General features: G+C 40.7%; 3 protein-coding genes across 8 annotated transcripts; all 3 read right to left on the bottom strand.

Annotated features, from left to right (window-relative positions):
* Window positions 1-427: 427 nt before the first annotated feature.
* Window positions 428-3171, bottom strand: hspa1b (heat shock protein family A (Hsp70) member 1B). Its single transcript, XM_026368991.1, has 2 exons — window positions 3047-3171; window positions 428-2466 (listed from the first exon to the last, which is right to left on the bottom strand). Exon 2 carries the CDS (start codon window positions 2442-2444, stop codon window positions 531-533), a length of 1914 nt encoding a protein of 637 aa, XP_026224776.1. The 5' UTR covers window positions 2445-2466; window positions 3047-3171; the 3' UTR covers window positions 428-530.
* Window positions 3172-3529: 358 nt separating this feature from the next.
* On the bottom strand, window positions 3530-17045 carry ahcyl1 (adenosylhomocysteinase-like 1). Of its 3 annotated transcripts, none has more exons than XM_026368729.1 (17): window positions 16369-17045; window positions 9861-9975; window positions 9371-9514; window positions 8554-8654; window positions 8338-8440; window positions 8112-8206; window positions 7921-8027; window positions 7053-7169; window positions 6892-6955; window positions 6705-6793; window positions 6448-6518; window positions 6188-6282; window positions 5734-5832; window positions 5384-5452; window positions 5187-5265; window positions 4847-4967; window positions 3530-4748 (listed from the first exon to the last, which is right to left on the bottom strand). In XM_026368729.1, exons 1-17 carry the CDS (start codon window positions 16558-16560, stop codon window positions 4742-4744), a joined length of 1668 nt encoding a protein of 555 aa, XP_026224514.1. In that variant the 5' UTR covers window positions 16561-17045; the 3' UTR covers window positions 3530-4741. The 3 variants fall into 3 exon arrangements, with proteins under 3 accessions (XP_026224514.1, XP_026224516.1, XP_026224515.1); XM_026368731.1 differs by lacking the exon at window positions 16369-17045 and adding an exon at window positions 12768-12898; XM_026368730.1 differs by lacking the exon at window positions 3530-4748 and having other exon boundaries at window positions 4843-4967.
* An 883-nt stretch (window positions 17046-17928) lies between these two features.
* nfyal (nuclear transcription factor Y, alpha, like) lies at window positions 17929-23588 on the bottom strand. Of its 4 annotated transcripts, none has more exons than XM_026368807.1 (10): window positions 23442-23588; window positions 22516-22627; window positions 22228-22314; window positions 21320-21466; window positions 20874-21005; window positions 20674-20776; window positions 20388-20557; window positions 19791-19964; window positions 19360-19470; window positions 17929-19106 (listed from the first exon to the last, which is right to left on the bottom strand). In XM_026368807.1, the coding sequence occupies exons 2-10, from the start codon at window positions 22594-22596 to the stop codon at window positions 19044-19046; spliced, it is 1068 nt and encodes a 355-aa protein (XP_026224592.1). In that variant the 5' UTR covers window positions 22597-22627; window positions 23442-23588; the 3' UTR covers window positions 17929-19043. The 4 variants fall into 4 exon arrangements, with proteins under 4 accessions (XP_026224592.1, XP_026224593.1, XP_026224594.1 ...); XM_026368808.1 differs by having other exon boundaries at window positions 22231-22314; XM_026368809.1 differs by lacking the exon at window positions 22228-22314.
* Window positions 23589-23921: the final 333 nt, after the last annotated feature.

Below are 23921 nucleotides of genomic sequence, written 5' to 3'. Positions count from 1 at the left end.
GTGGATGGGTGTTGATTGAAGTTCTGTCCTCACCCTCATGTTGACTTTGTGGTATGTTGGGATGGAACAATTTGCTGTCAACAACCCTGCTGTCAGTGCTGTCTGTGCATAGTTTAGTGACCTCATGGAGCCCAGTTCCCAGCAGGTTTAATCAGGCAGAGTAAGACAAAACGCCCGAGTTTGCACTTTGGAAAGTGGTGGCTGTAGCAACTATAGCTATGAAAACATTTCCATCTGAAATGTAGTGAAGTATAAATGAGCGTTACATGTACACAACACACAGACGTACTTTGTGTGTCCCATTCTTGAATGGGATTTGTCATTCTCTGCTGGTTATCAAAATTTGCATTGTTAAAACCATCTGTAAATTGTTCATCACACACATAACAATAACAAACAACACAGTTTTATTTTTTAAGTGGTTTTATTGGATATTATCAGATTTTTACAGTATAAGAAATGAAACAGTGCTTTCTATCATATTTGTTGCCAAACAACAGTGATACAGCCAAAGTTTTTCACGTCTGGCTTTAGTCCACTTCCTCAATAGTGGGGCCCTGTGAGCTGCCTCCTGCCTGAGTGCCGCGGCCTTCTGGTGCTGCTCCCTGGTACAGCTTTGTAATAATGGGCTTGCACACTTTCTCTAATTCCTTCTGTTGATGTTCATACTCATCTTTCTCAGCCAGCTGGTTGTTCTCCAGCCAGGAGATTGTCTGGTTGCACTTGTCAATGACAATTTTTTTCTCATCCTCACTGATTTTTCCTTTCATGTTCTCCTCCTCGATGCTGCTCTTCATGTGGTAGGCGTACGACTCCAGTGAGTTCTTTGCTGCGATCTTCTCCCTCTGCTGCTCATCCTCGGCCTTGTACTTTTCAGCTTCCTGTACCATTTGCTCAATGTCCTCTTTGCTAAGACGGCCCTTATCATTGGTGATGGTGATTTTGTTTTCTTTGCCTGTGCTTTTGTCTACAGCGGAGACGTTCAGGATGCCGTTGGCATCAATGTCAAAAGTTACTTCTACTTGTGGTACCCCTCGGGGTGCAGGAGGGATACCTGTGAGCTCAAACTTGCCCAGCAAGTTGTTGTCCTTGGTCATTGCTCTCTCTCCCTCATACACCTGAATCAGCACACCTGGCTGGTTATCCGAGTATGTGGAGAAGATCTGGGTCTGCTTAGTGGGGATGGTGGTGTTGCGTTTGATTAGAGGTGTCATAACTCCACCTGCAGTCTCAATGCCCAGAGACAGAGGAGCCACATCCAGCAGCAGCAGATCTTGAACATTCTCTGATGTGTCACCCATGAGGATAGCCGCCTGGACGGCTGCACCATAGGCCACAGCTTCATCTGGGTTGATGCTCTTGTTCAGTTCTCTGCCATTAAAGAAATCCTGCAAGAGCTTCTGGATTTTGGGAATTCTTGTAGAGCCACCAACCAGGACAATTTCATGGATCTTGGATTTATCCAGCTTGGCATCTTGCAGGGCCTTCTCAACTGGCTCCAGTGTTCCCCTGAAGAGCTCTGAGTTGAGCTCCTCAAAACGCGCCCTTGTGATCGAGGTGTAGAAGTCGATGCCCTCAAACAGAGAGTCGATCTCAAGGCTAGCCTGAGTGCTGGAGGACAGGGTCCTCTTGGCTCTCTCACAAGCTGTACGCAGCCTCCTCACTGCTCTCTTATTCTGGCTGATGTCCTTCTTGTGCTTTCTTTTAAATTCCTCTACAAAGTGGTTGACCATGCGGTTATCAAAGTCCTCCCCACCAAGGTGTGTGTCTCCCGCTGTGGCTTTCACCTCAAATATGCCATCCTCAATGGTCAGGATGGACACATCGAAGGTGCCTCCTCCAAGATCAAAGATGAGCACATTGCGCTCTCCTCTTTTACCTTTATCCAGGCCGTAGGCAATGGCTGCTGCTGTGGGCTCATTGATTATCCTCAGAACATTCAGTCCAGAGATCACCCCTGCGTCCTTGGTGGCTTGTCTCTGAGAGTCGTTGAAATAAGCTGGCACTGTGATGACTGCATTTGACACCCTCTGTCCCAGGTAAGCCTCTGCGATCTCCTTCATTTTTACCAGGACCATGGAGGAGATTTCCTCTGGATAGAACGCCTTGATCTCACCTTTATACTCCACCTGGACTTTGGGTTTGCTGTTGTCATTGATCACCTTAAAAGGCCAGAGTTTCATGTCAGATTGGACAATGGGGTCGTTAAATTTCCTCCCAATGAGTCGTTTGGCATCAAAGATTGTGTTTGTGGGGTTCATGGCGACCTGGTTCTTAGCAGCATCACCGATGAGTCTCTCTGTGTCAGTAAAAGCCACATAGCTGGGAGTGGTCCTGTTCCCCTGGTCATTGGCGATGATCTCCACTTTGCCATGTTGGAAAACCCCAACACAAGAGTAGGTGGTGCCAAGATCGATGCCAATGGAAATTCCCTTAGCTGACATCTTGCTTGTTCCTTAAAAGTTCCTAGAAGAGTTAGAGATCATGTTTAAATATATTTTGCTACAATGGAATCATCTTAAAAATATAATATTGATGTATAATATTCATGAATCATAATTTTACAGTTATGCAACTTTATAGTATAAAATCTTTTTTGACATTTTCCTTTTCTGGCAAATGGCAAGAAAGAAATCAGCAATACTATTATAAATAGTGTCATAGCCATGCCAGTCATTTTGGTTAATACAGTGGTCATATGTTAAATGTACAGTTTGTTATTCAACAGACTTGGGAGCTGCTTCACAAATTAGTTTGAATGTAATGCCCCACTTCCATTATAATAATAATATATAATAACCCTAATTCACTGAGATCTTTCCTAAATTTAGACTTTTCTATTAAGAAAATTGTCCAATCCACAAGATTGATTGATTGATGCCATACTGTCATAAACTGAGGCATAAAACAAAACTATAGCAGTTTAAATATCAGCTTTTAGGGAAGGTGGATTAAAGTAATACCTGAGAATTAACACCGTGAACAAATTTCTATTCAAACAATGAAATCACATACTAAATCTAACCAAAGATCAGTTTCTACTTACTTTTAGTGATAAGCTGTGTCTTGTTAAAATATGTTGAAGGATCTCAGCAGAGTCTCCCTTAGTAGTTTCCTTTGTGTCAGCTTTTGCCTCGATGTGTCTCTTCTCAAACTTATGCCTGGACTGACTCAGGCCCGTTGCTTAAATAGTTATAACCTGGTTTCCAGAATGCTCCAGGCCCCCCCTCCTCGTCCAAGCTCAGTGACTCGACTGTTAATATTAGCAACTAATGCAGCTGCTCTGGTGCGAGAGCAAGAGCTGGTGAATATTCCAGAGTGGGACAGTAGTTTGACGCTCAGCCAGCCGAACTGACTGTGAGGGAACACAATATAGAGAATGTAGCAGCAAAGGCTCATTCACTGAGGTATGTGGAAGTTTTTGCAGTCATGAATGTGATCTTTATCCCCAAAATAATGGCTGTAAGTACCCCAACACTCACAGTACAAATTCTTTGTTTTGGTTCTGTTGTTCTTGGTATAAAGTTAGTTGGTGTTTTCTCCATTAAAAGGATTTGCTTTATTGCTGCTGTAATGCATTCTTTTACATACACTTGTGCATTCTGATCACATGAAATATTAGTTTAGGTTTGATCCAATTAAAACAGTGACAATTATATGTAGAACAAAATCTAAAAGCTCATAGATTATAGTTACACTTATTACCAGAAGCAGTGGAAGGAAGACATTAAATGTACCACTTACAGATGTGGTTTTACAAAAACAGGAATTCATTTAAGGTCAGTACTCAATTACGTGCTGTTAATGATTTAAAAGGCACATTCATATCATGGCCTTAAAGGTATTATCCAGTCAAAACAATCCTCTGAGAGACAAATCACAGCTGGAATTTGAATGAGCAAATGGAAATGGTATGAAATGAGGAAAGTCATGGCAGTTTGAAAATACTTGTGCTGGTCCCATCTCAAGCTCATCTTACTTCCTTTTTAGGAATGAATGAAGCCTGTTATCTTTTAACATGTGCTGAGACATAACAACACATTTTAATCTGTTGTGAGCACATGAAACATTCCTTTAATGTTCATTTGTTCAGGAGAAGCTCTGGGTGTTTTGAGGTAATTTACACCATGAGTTAGGAAGTTAAAATGGGCTCATTTGTTTTTATATAAGGATGATGAGTGTAAAGAATCATCACTATAGATAGTTGCAATAAAAAGGATGACTGGATGTTACCTTTTAGGGCATATATGCAGATACCATTTAACACATACAAAACAAAACAATTCAAAGATAATGTACATTGTAATAACAGAGTTTGTTGTGGCTCGGACTAAAATCCTAATGCCACTGACAGACAAAACGTAGATGGTATATTCTGTTTCATTCTTATGGCCATTATTTGGCACTGTGCATGAATAGGGTAAACAAACAAATCAACAGCTCTGTGATCTAATAACATAAGCAGTAGCAACTAAATAAGTACATACACGTGAAAGCATGCACGCAGGCTTTGTTTTTAAACATGTGACAAGACGTAAAATGTTAGTTGGTTATACATTTCATGTTTCCTAACTCCTACGTCGTAATTTTATATTTAAGTCTGTGTCTGAAGTGCTATTAATAAGTTACATTCAGCATAAGTAAAATAATTCCTCCATTATGTAGCAATTTAGAAAATAAAATAGATATCTCTGTTCATCCCAGGGCAACTATGTGTTGATCTCGCCGCCAGACACTCTCATTAATACCTGTGAACAAAATAAATGTAATGTTATTGTACACATGTAGGTTTGTTAGTGATAAAAAATAGTAGAAAATAAAACATATACAATGGTATGAGACCTACCTATAATAATTAGGTTTGAAGGGGCCATTCTTGTTGAGGCCCATGTATTTGGCCTGCTCATCAGACAGCTCTGTCAGATGGGCGTCAAAGTTTGGTAGGTGCAAACTGGCCACATACTCATCTGGAGGAATCAGGCAGATTACAATATATTAATAGTTTAAAATACTCTACTTTCAGTTTTGCTTTGTGTGTAATTTAAAGGTCTGTTATTGAGTTGTTTAGGAGAGAAACAGCTTCTAGAAAGAAGCTGTTCCTGTGTCTGCTGGTGGAGGTCTTTTCTATCATCATTCATAAAATGAAGATAAAAAATGATTTATTTGTAAACAACGTTGCCCCTTACCCATCTTCTTGGGCAGAAGATACACATCCTGTTTGTAACGTCCTTCCGGGGCATTGAACAACTCAATCAGCGCCAGGGCCTACAGACAGTACAGACCATGAGATCAGTACAGGACTAAAAGGATGCCAGAAAACTACATATTACTACAGAATAACAGGGTGGTGAGAATAAGGGCTCTACAGAGAAAAACTACTAACCTGAGTGGTGGCAGTGATGGACAAGACAAACGTAGGCACTGTGGAGCAGCTCAGATTCAAGAGGCGACCCTGAGAAATAACAGAGTACATGTATGTACTGCACAGTAAACTGTGACATAATAGCAGAGCTGTTGAGATATGTGTAGTTCTTTTTATATTCGATTATTACCCTAGATTAAAGCAATGCAGGATTATCAGGATTTTCAGGATGAATATTAATAAAATGTAATATTGCCTGAGAGTTGTGTGTTGGTTTGAACATTTAAATCCTTTATATATGTCTCAAAGCTAATTTGAATATTTTCAGTGACACAGTTTTGGAAGGATAGAGTGCTGTTGAAGGACATTACCTCTGCCAGCAAGACAACCCTTTTTCCATCAGGCCAGATGATGTGATCGACCTGAGAGCGAACCCTCTCCCAGGTCAGCTCAGGGCTGCGGAGACTCGCCTGAGGACATTAAAGGTAAATGCATGTAAATAATAAAGATGGGAGGAGTTACTTTATGGGACACAAAGGTGATTTATTTGTCCATAAAAAGGAAATCTAGGAAAAATATGAAGAGAACTTAAGCAGAAGAAAGAATAACAGAGCACGGAAGAAAAGAGATTTATTGATATAACAGTCAAACAGTATGACTGAATGAATGGACTGCAAGCAAGGGAGCTGATATCAGACACTACACCGATGCAAACATCATGGAGAAAATTGGACTTGTATTTAAGCTAACACTGAAAATGTATAAGTTAACGATATACTTTATATGCAAAGCATTCAAACACATATAATTAAAGAGATGTATTACCACATCAATCTCTGTATTAGAGTGTCCCATGTTGCAGACGATGCAGCCATTCTTCATGCGGTCAAGCTGTTCTCTGGTAACAACATTCTTGTTGCCTGAATTAGGAAAATAACAGAATTTTTAATACTGAGATGAAAATTGTGATTTTTACCGCAGACACCTCTACTGGACTATTTAAATAAGACACGCATTTGTGTGCTGCAAATATGGTGATTATCAAAGCAGAAGTAATAGATGCCACTGCGTGAGGGAGAGAGTACCAGTGCAGGTTATCACCACGTCCATCTGCCGAATGACCTCACTCAGCTTGACCACTCGGAAACCGTCCATGCTGTGAGGATACACAAAAAGATATTTTTATTCATTTAAGCCACACAGAGTGTAAACAACTTACTATAATATGCAATTCCTATATTTTGGCATCACAGCTAATTCAACACACAACTGAGGAAAAACACAAATAGGGGACCACTTTTACTGAGGGAGCAGTACTGAACGGTAATGGTTGGTGACTCACCATGCCTGCAGAGCACAAATGGGGTCAATCTCTGTGATACACACAATGGCTCCAAGGGCCTTAAGAGCAGTGCAGCAGCCTTTCCCCACCTAGAGACCACATGACAGTGCATTACAGAACTATAATGTGTAAAAAGGTCAGCCGCATCAGTGAATATCCAGTCATTCGAACTAAAGTAATGAGTCACCTCTCCATAACCACACACAACGACTTGTTTCCCACCAAACATTATATCCGTGGTCCTCTTCAAGCTGGCAGAAATAAGCAGAATGACACAAATTAGAGTTCCACAATATCACAGCTGCATGTTTGTGATGACTAGCTTCAGGAATGATGAATTCTCCTCACCCATCCAGAATAGATTCACGGCAGCAGTAAAGGTTGTCAAATTTCTGCTTGGTGACTGAGTCATTCACATTCATGGCAGGGACGCACAGCTTGCCAGCCTTAGACAGCTGGTACAATCTGAGAGGACATATGAGGAAACATGTTCAGGCAGACATGCATGCACATTACACATGCACATATCCACACACAAACTGATCTGCAATCCTGTGTGACCCTAAGATTTCCACAGCGTCAGGCTAATTGATTCCAGTGAGGGTTGTACATTCATAGCTGCTGTAACCTGCAAACAGGTTCTGTCATGTTTCATGGGCTCCAGCTAAAGACTGACTAGTGACGTTTACAATTTACAGCGTGAGTGCAGATTAATACTACTATGACTTATATAACTGCATTTGATACCATATGTGCTGACACAGTGGATATAATTGACCAGAAACTTTTGCTTTTGTTGGAAGGTAGGTTTGGTTTAAGCTCAGCAATCAGTAAACTCCAAATAGGCCAAATCATATGTGCCCAAAGTCAAGTGCATCAATCAAAAAAGCTGCTAAATGTGTATGTGTGTATATGGTGGGTGACACCATTTTAAAAATCAGAAAACCTGTGCCTACGCTAAACTCAGACAAACTGTTTTTCTTTCACGGTCTTTGCTATTTATGATCCATTATAGGCTGTTATAAGCTATATTACGGTGTAACACAGACATGTCAGAGTTGTAATTTCTATTTTGACAGCGGGGACAAAGGGTTGAGTAAAAATGTTGCTAGAAATAAATGCTGGCTTTAATAAAAAAGCCAAAAATAAATACTGATTGTACTAAAAATACAACCTTTAAAACAACATAACTCCTCAAATCAAAGCCTCATTACACCTGTGCACTCCAGTGACGCTCTCCTCTACGATGCCGCGGACCTTTTTGAAAACACTGGGGTACTTCTTGTACACCCAGTGCGTTAAGTCTCCGCCATCATCAAGGATCTAGCAAAGTAACAAATGGAGAGTTAACAGCATGAAGAGAATGAGATTGGTGTAAAATGTATCATGTGACTGTCAAGCTGATACCATATTGGCCTGCCAGCCCTCGGTGTTGACGCAGCGATCAATACACCACCAGAAGTCATCCTCTGACTCACCCTTCCATGCAAACACAGGTACTCCTGAAATAAAAACACACACACACACACACCTGATGAAGAAAACAGACAGCGAGGCAGGAAAGCAGCAAATGACCAAGTTACAAGCAGCGATATCACATGTAACACTGCCCTTAGAGAGGAGAGAACCTTACCTGTCTCAGCAAGAGCAGCCGCCACCTCATTCTGAGTGGAGTAGATGTTACAGGCAGTCCAGCGACACTGGGCCCCAAGGGCTACCAGAGTTTCAATCAAGACCTAAAAGGGAATGATGGAAGATACTGTCAAAGATAATGTATGGTTGTCAAGGTGAATAAGAGAAGGACACAACAATCACAGTAATCTGCACTGAGGAGGATGAAGTGACGTACAGCTGTCTGAGCAGTGATATGGGTACAGCCTACTATCTTCGCCCCAGCCAGTGGCTTCTCCCCCTGAGCTCTCTTCCTCAAGGAGATCAGGGCAGACATGTCTGGGGACAAACAAATTGTACACAAGTTAAAGGACACTAAAAGGACAAAAAGGTCAGGTATGGCTTGGGAAGAGTAAATAATGACAGATCATATGCAACACACAACAAAGCGCCTTCAACAAGGTGGAAAGGTAGCGATTGTGAAAAGGAGATGCCACCAACAGCTGTAGCAGACCAGGCTTTGAGCCTCATAAACACTTGTCAGGCACTCATGCCTACTTATCACCCACATGGATAATGTAAACAGCCAGAGAGACAGAAGAGGAGGATACAAAAACAGAACGCTTGAGATGACAGAGGAGGAACCAAAACAATAAAATCAGTGACTAGTGATGAATAGAACTGAGAGAAACAACTCTGATCACATTTCCAGAATAATATTGACACATGGGTCATAACAGTTATGGATTCAGGAGGGCCGGAGGGCTGCATGAGTTCCCTTTATCTGGGAACAAAGTCACATCAGGTAGTGACTGTGTCACAATAAAATAATAGAAAACCAACACATTGTTAACATAATAAAATATAAATATAATATTGATAGAGCTTACACACTTATCTCTATGCACAGGAAATGTGATTCAATAACAAATGCTACAAATCCAAGTTTAATAAAAAAAATGATGTTGTAAACTATTTTTTATTTAGAAGTGAAAAAACCATCATCTAAGAAACACTCACAATGTGCCAGTGATGTATGAAGCATGAAGCCATACCTTGTTCTGCAATTTCAATTTCCCTGCGGCCAAATTCAGCCTGTTTGATGTTCTTCACACAAAAGTCGCTGCTGCCTTGAGTGTTGACCTGGGCTTTATCCCGGGGGGAGGTTTCATCATCAGAGCTGTCGGTGTAAGACGCAGCTGAGAAATGGAGAACATGAAAGGTAACTACTGTGGAAAAGAATATACAGGAGCCAACTGTGAATTACAGAAAATACTTTACGCCCACAATGTAAAAAGTGGAGCAATGTGTGTTTGTACTATGTGTGTTTATTGCAAATAGATGCATACTTATACATATGTATCTGCTTGTATGCAAATATGTATTCTTCTATGTGCTGTATTTATGGATGATGAAATGAAATGCACTTCAATAAAATGATACATAAAACATCCATCCATCCCAACTTTACACAAAACATATTTTATTTAATTGACCAAATTCTCATTTTAATTTCTCATGGAAGTGGATGGAAATTTAGAGTACCTGAGCTGTAGCTGTCTGTGGAGGACTGTGAGATGGACCGAGAGAGGGAGCGGCGGCCTGCCTTAGTAGGGTACTTGCTGAATTCCTGTTTGTCCTCTGCATTTGCAAATTGGATCTGGAGAGAACCAGGGAAAAACAGCACACGATGCAAACATAAAAGTCAAAACAATCCAGAAATGTGACTTAATGTCAATGTAATGACTTAATAGGTAGCAAGGAACAGAAAGCGCCTTCATCATCACATACAGTATTAACAGTGAAGATGCTGCTGTAGAAACGGACAGTCTTCACACTCTGTTAGTTTTTATTTGGGCTCATTTTGCTTTTTCAGACACTAAAACCGTCCTTTCAAAGGTAAATCACTTAAACCTGTTACAGTAAATCACAGGTGAATCAGGAAGAACGGAGCTGATGTCTATTTTTAGATGCTCCTTCCTGCTCCATCATCTGTGCTTTGTTCAAATACACAGGCTTCAGTTGTTTGTGTCGTGTCAGCCCAGCCCTTCAAAGGGCCCAAGATTAAAGACCTGGAAACACACAAAGTGGAACAGCACGCAGCAAGCTTGGCTGTTTTCTGGACGAAGATTTTTAATAGACTTAATTCTCAACTCTCCAGTCTTTGCGATTACTGTAGCAAGCCACAGGAACAGATCCAGTTTTCTAAACTAATTTCATTCAGCTACTAAATAAAAGCCAGTGCTTATGTGTGAATTTGGCTCAATTTAGGGTTTGGCAGTCTACAATTAGGATCTTACAAATCCACTGAGTGTCAATTTTACCACTGTGAAACCGTAACAGTCGGGCTGTGAACATTAGAAACAGATTCAGCAGGTATAATCCTAGTTCTAGACCTTAAATACAGATGCTTTATTTTAACATACATTGGAGACCAGGTGGAGGCTATACATAACTTCATCTGTGCTGGCACTATGCAGAAACTGGACAATAAGAAAGAGACACCATGTTACTCAGCATTTTACTAAAATAGCTTATCTGCAAGTGCTTATAAGGTCCAAGCCTTATTAAATTTTAGGCCCTATGGTTATTGTATAAATTGATTTGATGCTAGCAACAGATCACCTACTGTGGGTTTAGCAAGATTGAGAAGTAATAACTTTATCTTGCACAGAGGAAAACCTAAAGTTGCTAAAAGCCAGATGAGATGTTGCTCAGAGACCTGATATGCACTCTCTCTCTCAGGCTACCTTTCCAAGAAATCCCACAGGTGTCTTGGTGGCTTAGTGGCAAGTGTGTTGGATCAAATCCATGTGCACACTTTGATGTTGTGTCACTTGTCCTTCTCACAACATTGTTAAATGCTATGCAATCAAATATGGGTTGATTTTCAACGTTCATTTTATACTTTAATATTTGGTATTGAGGTATTTTCATAATTCAACTGCTGTTTGTTATTTTATTTATTTAATTTTAAATTTCTTCATGTCTTCATTGTTTCCTTATAACAGCTGGAGTGGAAAGAGATGTGGTGTAGTTTGATTTTATAATATTCATGTTTCATTTTAACTGTCTCTTTGTGCTTTTATGGGACGAGCTAGTGATATCTATTCAGAGACCTTTTCTATAATATGTTTCATTTACATTTTAAAATAATGTTAAAGTTTGAACACTAGACTTGTTAAAGACAAAGCTAAAATCCATTCTCAGCACTAAGGACATTTCCACTGTGCTACCCTTTAATTTCATTCTCTTCCTTAAGCATCGCCTCAGTCACAAATCCTGGCAAACATCTTCATTCATTGTGATAATGCTGAGGGAGGTTATTTTATTTTAGATGTCCATAGATGTGTTTAGACTAAAAACTAACGTGCAGACTAGCAAAGTTGACAAAATACACAGACGATAAATCCGGAAACACATGAATGCCTGACATAAACCGACAACAACAGAGAGTTGTGTAACATTTGAGTGTAATGTGCACTGCACATACGCATGTCTGCCTGCAACCATGTCTTCAAAATAAAGTCTCACACATAGGCTCACAGCTTGGCAAAAAAACAATTACCTCACTTTCACCACACAAATGTTAGCAGAAGCTGAATGGTTCATAAGAGCAGCATCAAAATAATTTATGACCTCTCAGGAAACACAGCTGTACTGCTGCTTTATATTAGATTATATGCATGAGTATCACCTAAAAGTATCACCTAAAACTTAAGCTTCATGTCTGGTTTTGGTGTTTTGAAGCTTTTTCAACAGTTCTGCTAACAACTGCTTTAACGAATGCTCTGAATTCTGTTTTTTGGCATTGGCAATGGCTAAAACAGTAGAACTTCATTCACTGAGTATCAATTTCACAACCCCTCTTTCCAAGGGCTTCAACAAATCTACTGTGTCAGTATAAAGAAACTCAAGAAGTATGTGAGACAGTGTGAACTGGGGGGATCTCTGCATGTCTCCGTTTTCACAATTGAGTGTGCGCTCTATCTCACACATTTGCAAAATAGTACTTTTATATTTGCTTTGCATCACTCAGGGCACTTGAGAGGTTTTGCACAGTTTCTGCACTGTTCTTCTATCTTCACTCGCACGTTGAAATGCTTCACTTGTAGTTAGATCATTAAGAAAAACAACATTCATCAAATAAATGATGGATTACTCAGTGTTACTTACACATTCTCACTACTACGCTTACACAGTGAACTACCCCAGAGGCGAACTGTGTTAACAACCTTTGTCTTTGGTTGTAGTTGCACCTGCATTTCAACATTTCTGCTGCAAGACAAGGCACTTCAGTGTAGTTTACTTAAAAACCTCTTACACAACTGCAAAGAAAAAGACTTGTGACATGCCAAATGTAACAGTGGCACATCTGTGTGTGGGATATGCAGTATTTTCAAGAATAAGTGTGCTGCATGAGTTCCCAGTGATGCATTAATGGCGACTCACCCTTTCTCTCCCGTGCCCATGTTTGTGTGCCATGACTAGCAGTCACTGCCTGGCCTCCAGTTTTCCAGCCTACTTTCCTGTGCCTGTGTGTCCTCTGTGTGATGGTACTAGGTGTCCCTGATGCTATTATCCCAGAACACTCCCAGGCAGAGCTGGGGGGAGGTTCTCACCTATTATTGTGATTTCCAATGGCCAACCTGAAGAGAGAGAGTGAGAGGGGGAGAGGGGCCTGAAGAGAAAGGGGAGGTTGATCCCAACTGAGCTTCGCTCTCTCTCTCTCTCTCTCTCTCTCTCTCTCTCTCTCTCTCTCTCTCTGATTCTGCCCTTGACAACCAGCTGCTAAAGTCAGTAGGTTGTATTTTATGGTGCTGAGAGAGCAAATGCGGAAATGCAAAGGCTAACAAAACAGGTAGGTATCATATGCACCAGAAATTAGTACAGAAATGTTTAAATACACATACATACTGAACACAAGCTACAGCCTTTACTTTCTGTCTGCATTCCTGATTTGGACAATAAAAAAAAGGGACTAATAGGAGGAATTAAAAGCTATTTCCATTAGCCTTCTGCTGCATCAATAAGTGGCCCATCCAGTCCCATCCTACAGTTAAAAATAACCTTTCTCTCTTAGATAGCATGCCAGGTCACAGACTTAAGCTGTGGTGCGATTCTCAGCCAGAGGTGTAAAGTCTCAATGTGGACCTGGCACATGGCAATGCTCCACAGCACCATCTAACTGAAAAGACTTACACTCTAATCCACATAGGTCTTTGTACTGATTACTTACAGTTGTCACAATCAACAAGTCAAATACAGACTGGCTGAGGTGTTTTTCTTAAATATAACTGAGCACAACTTAAGTCAAAAACTTCTTCTATCAGCTCTAATTCTATAATCGCTGTACTTGTGGTCTGCAGCCACCTGTTTAGATCAACACATGCATGACGGATTACCAGTGTTGTGAAAAAAAACATAGTACTGTAAGTTAATCCTTCCTCCAGAACTGTGTGACCTTTGGCAGAAACTATAACTTTGACTTAATCCCACGTATTTAAGAGAATATGAATATCAGGGTAATAATTGGTGGACGATTATAGTTTTATATTCTATATGTTATGGAGACTTTTCCCTCAGTGTTCACATGGCTGACATTATGTCAAAACACAGTACTTTACATAAACAGACAGAACAGAGGTTTTAATAAACATTACAAAGGAGCTGTTGCCAGTATTTCTTTTTCTAAATAGCTAGCTGGACTTAACAGTCCACTCTGAAACATTTGTCTTGTGTATTTTGTATATGTCGGTTAGTGTTTCTGAGTTATTAAACACTTTGTGTTCACCTTTTTATTGCTCTTGTTGTTACTTAAGATATAAAAAAATTATAAATGTTAGTCTAGTCTTGCACCAACACCTACCATCTTGTTTTTAAGTCCTTCACTATGAGTATCTCCACGGCCAATCATACCACTAGGAGTCACTAAAGTTACATATTTTCAAATTCTACAACACTGTATCACAGGAGTCTTAATTTGACTTTTCAATCCATTTCTGGGTTATTTTTAATGCTAAAGCCTGTGAAGACCTTCTCATTGTTTCCTGAACTGCATTGTATTGCACTGTACGTTTCCTCACCTTCATTTACACTTGCAGTGGAGAGAAATAAAATCTGCATTTGACCTTCAGGAAACGGTGTTGCAATGTAAGCAGACAAATACGATTAGATAGTGAAAATAAGGTAGGAATAGTTTTTGAGATGCTATGCCCACAGGGATCAGATAAAAATCACGATGCATGAACACATTTAAAGTGAGCGAGTCCCATTCCCAGGGGGGCGTATTGTGTAACTGTTGGATGGATTCAAACAGAGAGGAGGCTGAGTAGTGCTGTTCTTTGACTCACCCACCCACACACTCGCACAAGCACACACTCATATATTCATTTATAATTTGTAGCATTGACTGATCTTAGTCACTGCAGACCTTTCCGTTAATTATGTGACAATGCAGAAGCCTCTTAAGTGGCTCTGCTTTTTCATGTGTGATCATTTCCATCCAGCATTTTAATTAGTTTTATGTTTTCTGTCCCATACGTTGGCATTTGCTTTTTCTTTCTATGCAAACAGGTGGCTCAGTTTGACACTGGGCTCTCACATTTATTCATAACACAGTCTTTTGTTTTCATAAGCGCACATTCCTACCATTCAATATGTTTTCAATCAGGCTCCCTAAGGCGGCTCACAGTCCAAACGTTATTGCCTCGTCAGACAGGAGGTCTGATATAATATTCTGAAGTCTGTGAGCCCCACTGCTGGGAAAACTTTTTTTTTCATCATTTTGTCAATCTCTTGTGGACATATTTAGGTTAAAAAAAGACAGAAGCATGTGCAACACCGATCACCTTGACTAATAAACCACCTAGTAAATGATAAGTCTTTAGTTATTTTTGACTAAGACAATTAAAGGTGTTGATTCAAGTCTACATTGATTTCTAAGGCTGTAATAGATGTTATTGTTTAGCAATTGTTCAAAAAGTCAGAGGTTTTCTTTTCAACATGTGAATGTGGTTCTGGGAAACAAAAGAGGAGTCTTCAGCTGACTCTCCATGTTTATGCGCTGCCTGTTGCCAGCTGTTACACACAGCGGTTGATCTGTAACGATAAGAGCGGCCATCTCAAGGGAGTCTTTCAGCCTGATGATTGTTCTGTGCAGTTGTATAACAGCCAAGAAATTCAAGGCTTTTTTGTCACATGTGCACTGATACATTTTTATCATGATATTACTAACAAAGATGATGCCTATATACTCCACAGATGTAAGAGTAACACTACAAACACAAGGATACATACGTTCATAAGGTATTCACAGGATTCATTTTTATAGATTCACTACACAAATCCTAAACCTTCAAAGAATTTCTAACTCTGTGAGTAATTCATGGCAGATTGAAATTCTTCAGAGGGTAAACACTTTCTTAAATACCTCATGCATTGTTATGGTATGTTGGCCCCTGTATTTTTTTTTTCACTTTGCAGAGGTTTAAGAGCTCAGCTTGGCTTTTAGTTGAGTCTTGAATGTTGGCATGATATGCACAATGTGATTTAAATAAACAGGAAGTCTCCATAAAGGCAGATTCGAACAATAATCCAGTCTTGATGAAAGCACATTTGAAATTATATGTTGTTACCTCAGTAATGACATAGTAAAAACTATGATTAGACAAGTACCACACATGAGGCCATGAAGCAAAGCTTTCCTTTTGGGGCCTAACTTGTCAGATAATCTATTTTAACCTGTAAATGTGTCACTGTGCAGCCTGGCTTGTGTTGCATGTCACACAGTGGAACTGTTGCGTGTAATACTGCAGCATCCAGCTCCGCTAACCTCTCTGCTGGCAACTTGGAGCTAAAGCTAATTGCAGATGGTGACTTCTGACTACATGATAGATCAGCACGGGCAGGCTCACAGCAGATCGGACAGCCATGCTGTGCAGTAGTCGACTCCACTGCAGCGTGATGCGTGCCGCTGAGGATTTCTACTCCTCACATGTGCGTGTCTTGGCCCAGCAGCAGGGGGGCTGATGGCGAGCATCACGTTTCTTACCTTCTTGACGGATTTCAGAGTGGGCACTGCGGTGAACGCTGCGGAGGGCATTTCCCCGACGTTCATGTTCACATCGCTGCTGTTTTTGCTGACAGTCATCACTGAATATTTCTCCGCGACGTTTTCAGTCTCTTTGACATATTTGGTGGCTTGTTTGACCTCCGCCTTGCTGTCCACAATCGAGTCGGTCATTGCATCCAGGTGATACTGATCTTGTTACTGCAGAGAAAGAAGCCGGTTGTGGACTGAGCTCAGATCAGCGTTAGCTTGGTCCGTCGCCTTCCTGCTATCTTGGTTAAGCTCCGTGGCTTAAAATGACGAAGCGCTTCCTCTAGATCTGTGCGCAGAGCAGAAAATACATAAAAAAAAAAAAATAACCCACTTCAAGAGAGAGGCATCGGTTTAGCTGCAGTCTTCACTACTTTGTGTCAGGGCGGTTCAAACACTTGTTTCGGTCCTCCAGGTCTGCTGTCATCCACAGACAGCTACATCTCCGAGGGGAGGGGGCGGTGTGTGGAGGCTGTCACCTGAACAAGTGGGCAGTGTTTAAGCGGTTATCATCCAGTCAGCGCCGGGGCGAAGCAAAACAGTAGCAGCCCAGGCTCGTTCCTCTGCTAAAAGAGTAATTACACCAGGTTTTCTCGTCATTTAGTTTCTCGTCGGTTCATGCCAGAGTCGTTAGGGGGTTTGTTGCCATGGCTGCAGAATCCGAGATGCCCTGAGTTAAGCCTACCGCTGTCATCAGTACAAGTCCCGCCTCCGTCGCTATGATTGGCTCGCCGTGGCTCCAACGTCATAATCGGCGGTGTCTGATTGGCGGCGCCTGTTCGGGACAGTGCTTAACCTGCGAGGCCTCGTTCAGGGAAAAATCCTTTTTTTAATTTATTATACAATATTAAAGAAAACTTCAAATGTTCAAACATACATTATATAACTCCTCCACTGTTCAAGTTCAACTCTCATTTACAATTACACAATAATACGTAGGCATTACACTTATATAACTAACTTCGGTCATGTTAAACTATTTAAGATTTGCTCACAGTCATTTATTGCGATTAAATAATAGAAATTGTTAAAATTGTTGCATGACCAGCATTTAATCTATTATAATACTATTATTAGTATTAATACATGGATTGTCCTTTTCCCTACTAACATAATATGACCCAGTCAGTATAAGATAAGCACTTGCTAGTTTATGGCTGACCTAGCAAGGTCATTTGAAATGTACAAGACCTACAAAAAATGTATTTGAATAAATATTAGCAAATTCATCTAAAATGGAAAAAAGTATTTGTTGCAGCCTTGATCTGGAGGCTCAAAAGGCTTCATATAATATTCATGATTTGAACAATTTTAACAATTAAGATAGAGATTAATGTCACTTGTCAATGTCATGCCACGATTACTGACATTTTTACACAACACCAAAGTTAATAGTTTGTAATGATATGATCGATTGAGCTCCCATGAGGAGAAGCAATAAACAATTGGATAAACAATGTAAAGATGGCAGTCTATACCAACCAAAACGGAGAGAAAACAAGTAAACATCAATAACCTCAAGTAATTTAATAAAATTTAATTGGCGTATATTACATTAATTCAATGTCTACCCTTTTTTGTTATCAAAAAGTGACATCGCTGGATTTCTTTTTATGGGTAAAAAAAGAAGTATAAAAAATGACGGAGATCTTTCAAAGCCTTAAAAAAGACCTGCTGTGATCAAAATTATGGAAACTTAGTGTACATTATGTTTATCTTTATCATTGTTTATAGCACATTACACAACCGGCAACTAGATGTTGGTATGCATTCACTCGACACATCTTTTTGATTAAAAATCTATTATCTAGAAGAAACCAAAACACTTATATAGACTGATCAATGAAGTAGGAATACATGTGTAATGTGATGCAACATTGAACTATTTTCTTACAAACACTAGCTCTAACTACAAATTGTATAAAATGCATAACAGAATTGGGCATTTCATTAAGTACATCCAATACACACTAGAGAAGAAAAGTATTTCTGTACAATAGCTTCATTATCACATTTCAGTTTTTGCTCAGTGAATGTAGGCTGGACTTGAGATGCTGAGTCCATTCACCACAGTACAAGGGTAGAAGAAAAGTGAAATGTCAAAATAAAGGGGCATCACATTAACAACACTTGAGGGCCTTTGAAGAAAAAAAAAATCTGTACCATTTACAAAAAATGAAATAAAAATAAAGCAACAAGTATTCACTGATGACAAATTTTCATATTTTTAACAAGTCAGGGCTTAACAGGTCGAACTTTCCTCTGTGTGAATGGCCCTGGTTACCTATAACGTCATGTTTCATAGTTTTTCAAACAAATCCCTATGAAACTAATAAGCTAGTCCAAAGTGCTCAACCATTAAAGCTGAGCATGGAAGCATTGTCCAGTTCACAGAAGACCAGAACAGTCCACAGTCTCAGCAGCCACGAAGTCAGATCCCAGGAAGGTCAGCGTAGGAACAGAGAGATAACAGAAGAAACCCAGTGGCGGAGCTGTGGTTTGGTTTATGACAGTGGGGCATGAGTGGGAAAAGTGGGAAAATAAGGTGCAGCAGATGGTTTAGCTGTGATGAAGCGTCTCAAGCAGGGTTGAGTTCACAGTCAGAAGGGATGAAGTTGGTGACAGTGCTACGAGACTCGGATCATTTGAGCTACTGTCTCATCAGCTCCCTGGCCTACGTCCTGGTGTTGCTGCCCAAGAGGGGGGGGACAAAGGATTAGTGAGGTCACCAGGAGATGTTCCTTTTCTTAAGTAACATCAACTCTTCCAACAAGGTAACAACTAATTCACACACACACACACACACACACACACACACACACACACACACACACACTACAAAAAAAAAAAAAAAACTTCTAAAGAAAGCAGCTCAAAGTGCTGTTTTGAAAATTTTAAATTTCAATGATGTACAGATCATGTTTTTAGTACACAGCTTCTCACCTGTGACAGGGCCAAAGCGATTTCCTCTTTTTCCTTGAGTGAATAAAATCGTCCTCCATCTCCCCGCTTGCGCTGCATTGCGTGACGGTGGCGAGACTCGTGTAGGTATTTCTGCCAGAGAGAAAGTAAATGTATAGTTATGAATATGCCAGCACCTCTGGATTCACCCAGTTTCAAGTAACATAAGTTCTAAATTCTACTATCACTAGTCACTGAGTTATATTTCATTTGCATTTTGTTATCTGACTTGAAATAGGCAAAAGTTTATTTTTTGACACTATGGGAACATTTACTATTATAAACAATAAATCTAATCCCCTCTTGTAATGTGTAGGGATTGTATTAACAATTCTTCTGATGACTGACCCCCTAGTGTACATGTACAGTTAAATTCTAGAACTGTGAGATACACTATGACAAACACGCCGTACCCTCCGTTCTTTGGGAATCTTGCCCTCAGCCTCCAGTTTGGCCCTGGCCTGTCTTCGTTTCAGGATGCGGTGGTATTGTTTGGCATTGACATACAGAGGCTCTTCCTCCAGCATCTCAGCTCCTGGTAGGGGGATACGCTGCATTGTGGGAACTCCTCCACCTCCAGGCACCATCTGATAGAAAGAGAGACGTAAACAGGCACGTAGTGCTTAGAACCTCTGTTGTGGGTGGCATAAAACAGACAAGAACAGAACAGACAGTTACAGTGTAAATTAGTAACACATTAACCACTATGCCTTCATTTAATACTGTTATGCAATATATCAGAATACAGCTTTAATATAATATCCCAATTTATAGAAATAATTATCATCAAATCATTAGTTTATCACCTTATAGAATTTCATCACTACACTAAATTTCAACAGTTTCATACTGTATAGAGGAAAAAACGTTGCAAATTGCACCAAAGCTATAATTTGATAACAATAAATGGAATTAAAAAAACATTTAAAAGTTCTGTGACCTCCACCACACCGCACACCCTTGTGAGAGTCTAGATTAAAAAAAAAAAAAGGTAATAAGATGCTGGGTACCTCTGCACAGGGTCTTACCATGACCATTCCACCTGCATTAACCATATTGCCAGAGACAGGCAGGGTGACGGTCACAGTGCCTTGGCCGCTGTTAGTGGTATTGGTGTTGGCACTCCCTGCTTGTACAATCTGTGCACCGGCCAAGCTGGCAGCTGGAATCGTGATCATTCCTGCCAAAGGATTATCATCACAGTTCTCACTCAGAAAGACAGCTCAACTGTGCTCCTGTTTTTAAAGTCTTCAAAACACAAGGCAAACACAAAAAGAAGGAGAAAATCAAGTTTACCTTGCTGCAGGACTGTACCATCTGCATTGACAGGCTGGTAGACAATGGTCTGTCCATCAGCTGTCTGTGCCACCTGTTGGCCCTGCACGCTAATCTGCTGCCCCTGTGGGGCCAAAAGCAAGGAAAGAAGACATTCAGAAATCATAGTAACAATAGATTGGTTTAATGGGTTTGCTGCTCTAGTGGTCAGAATTTAAAACCTGGTTCTGTCCAGCAGTGATGGCTGTCTGGGGCTGCTGAATGATGATCTGCTGGGGCTGACCCTGCTGGCCTTGCAGCTGAAGAGTTTGACCACCTTGCAACTGGATCTGACCTGGCTGCACCAGCTGAATCTATATACAGACAAATTAACACCAATAGGTTTGTCTTGATCCACTGAACAGACACTCAGTTAATTCACATTGCTCCAGTGAAGGCAAAATAAAAAATAAACTAAGAGGTGAATATATTTATGAAATACACAAATCAGACAGGAAATCATGCTAAAATAAAATCTGCCTTGCATTTAAAACATGGCAACAAATTTACCATTATGAAAATATGAAAGTAAAAGCATTTGCCAAGAGCAACATGTCTAGGAAGTGATAAAGAAAAAATATAAAGAGCAGTGTCACAGTACAGGAATCGTTTTTACCACAGATCATACCTGCTGTAGTCCCTGAGCTCCAGATACAGGGACCTGCATTATGGTTTGACCCTGACCCCCTGACATAGCCTGCACCATGATTGGTTGTCCGGATGATGTGATGAGCTGCCCACCGCTCACCTGGACCATCAGAGGCTGACCCTGAACCTAGAAAGAGATACACAAAGCTGATATAACAGCACTAACAGGCCTTCTTGGATCAATAAGACTTATGTTTAACTTAAAAGACTGCAAGCGATACACCAGCATATCACAGTTTTGGGATGCACAAACATGAAACCAACTGGTTTCATAGTAAACAAATGAAATGCTAAATAAGTTCATTTTAAATTGGTTCTCCTAAAACCATTAGACAAAACCCTGCCATCAAATGAATTTGCTACTAGCATCCATAAATGAATGAATGACCACAATGGACAACTGAGTCTGTGGCACCAGTTGTGCCATAGGAAAAATGCCAGAGGGAAGCAACCCAATGCCATTTTGCATAAGTGTTAAAAAAAAGAAGTGTGATATGATGAGAAGTGACAGCTCTTGATGAATGGATTTGTGCCAGTCCGTGCTCCACCCAAGAAAATTCTTCTGTGAAAAACATCCAGTTGACTCAAGTCTCATTGCTTTTTGTTAAAACTTGCTTTTTTAAAAGCAAGAAACAAACACAACTGAGACAAACAATACATTTTTACACCTATAAGAACTCTAGCAAAAAACCTGAGGCTGACACAAAACACACTGTGCTGAGGAACATGCAGTTCAGGCAGCTACACGACATGCTGAGGGCAGAGAGATGAACCAAACAGCACAGAGACGAGTCACGAAAAACAGCCCCAGTCGCAGCATGCAAATACAGGCTGTATCATAGGCTGTAGCACTGTTGTGACACTGACACAGGGCGGCGGTGACACCACTACCTGGAGTGTCTGCACCTGCTGGCCTGAGGCCGTCACCACTGGCGCCTCTGTTTGCAGCTGCACAGCCGTCACTGTGCCCTGTGTCTGCAGGTAAGGTGGAACAATACAGTCTCAGAAATAAAAATAGTTATTATCGGGAAATTTGATTAGATCTGAAATCAGTGGGATCGCTTTGACTCAGGGTGTAGGTTACCTGTGATCTCACAACAAAAGGGTTAATTAATAGTGGAAGGGCAAACTTTTCCTTATCAAAACCACATTTTCCTGAGTAAATTATGAGCTCACCTGCTGTTGAATCTGTCCATTGGCGGTCTGCACAACTATCTGCTCCCCAGTAGTTGTGGTGGCAGTGGTGTACTGCTCCATAGCTTATTTCTGTTTCAATCCTCTGTTGAAACTAAAGAAAACCACATACACACATTAGCTTTCAAAGTTAACGTTACATGGTCTGCAACTAATATACTTTGAGCTGTGTATTTTATTTGAAGGCCAGAACCTTTTAGGCTATGCAGGAAATTAAGATTGGTTTGTGTTTCCACTCATTATCAAGCCAACTCAGTGTTTGACAGCCTTTAGCTAAACAGGGGCACGGCTGCGGCCTTTTTTGAGTATTGCCAAATGATGGTGTGATTTGTCAAACATCTTTCAGAACATTTAAATGTGATAAACGAACATTAAATTATGTCATACATAATAACAGGTCAGCAGCTGGGTGTCGCTTGGTTTAGCGTTACATATATTTGTGTGATGGCTAACCAAGCTAACGTCGGCTAGCTAGCTTAAAAGCGTGGTAAATTCTAGAAAGGTTAACGTTACAACCAAAGGGACTTGGTGCTAACAGAGAACTGCTGAAGCCAGGCTCCATGTTCGCATGTCTTGTCTTTATTGCAGCTGGGGATCGTTTGCTAGACAGCGACTTCGGATGGGTGAGGGTTGCCAACATCAACCGTCCCTTTGTTTGACTTTCAGTATTTTAGCTGCCTAGCTAACGTTAGCTCAGGTTTGTCGACCACCAGAGATCACGTTTCCTCACAGGAGCCGACATCGGGGGACGTGAAGTTATTAGTAGCCCGAGCAGCCTGGGACGCAGCGGTCGAAATCAAACTACCATTTGAGTTTTTTCACATTTACAAGCGTTAGTAATTTGGTTGGTCCATGACAAACCAATCCGTGCTGACAGCTACCAATGCCTTCAATCGGGTCTCCCTTACCGTGTCTTCGCTGTCCGGTTTCCCTCTGATTGGCTCTAGTACAGCTCGCCGAAGCCCAATCAACAAAGTGAGCGGACAAAATGGCGCAAATGAAACAACGGCGCCCGGGAGGAGGTGCGCAGCTGCGTGACGCAGCGCAGGGACGGAGCGGGGAGGGAGGCCGCAGAGCCCCGGGTGACCGACAGGGGTCGCCGCGGTTCACCTGTTTCATTTATTGAAACGTGTGGCCTACTTGTTAACATGACCACAGGTGCCACGTTTATTTCATTAAGTATTAATACTTTGCTGTGTTTCCATTTTATTTCACTCCACTGTATTTGGCAGCTTGTAATAGTATGCTACAGCATCACTACTGCGCATCTGAAGAAAGATAGGAGATCATTCCCAAAACCACACTCCCCAAGACACCGTGTCTTCTTTGCATTTACACAAGAAAAATAAAAGGAAATAAAGAGAGTGTTACTCTAAGAGGGCAACATA

The sequence above is a fragment of the Anabas testudineus genome, chromosome 7, assembly GCF_900324465.2.
Source record: "Anabas testudineus chromosome 7, fAnaTes1.2, whole genome shotgun sequence".
NCBI lineage: Eukaryota > Metazoa > Chordata > Actinopteri > Anabantiformes > Anabantidae > Anabas > Anabas testudineus.
The sequence above is the reverse complement of the archived record's forward strand: the minus strand, read 5'-3'. Positions and strand labels throughout refer to the sequence as shown.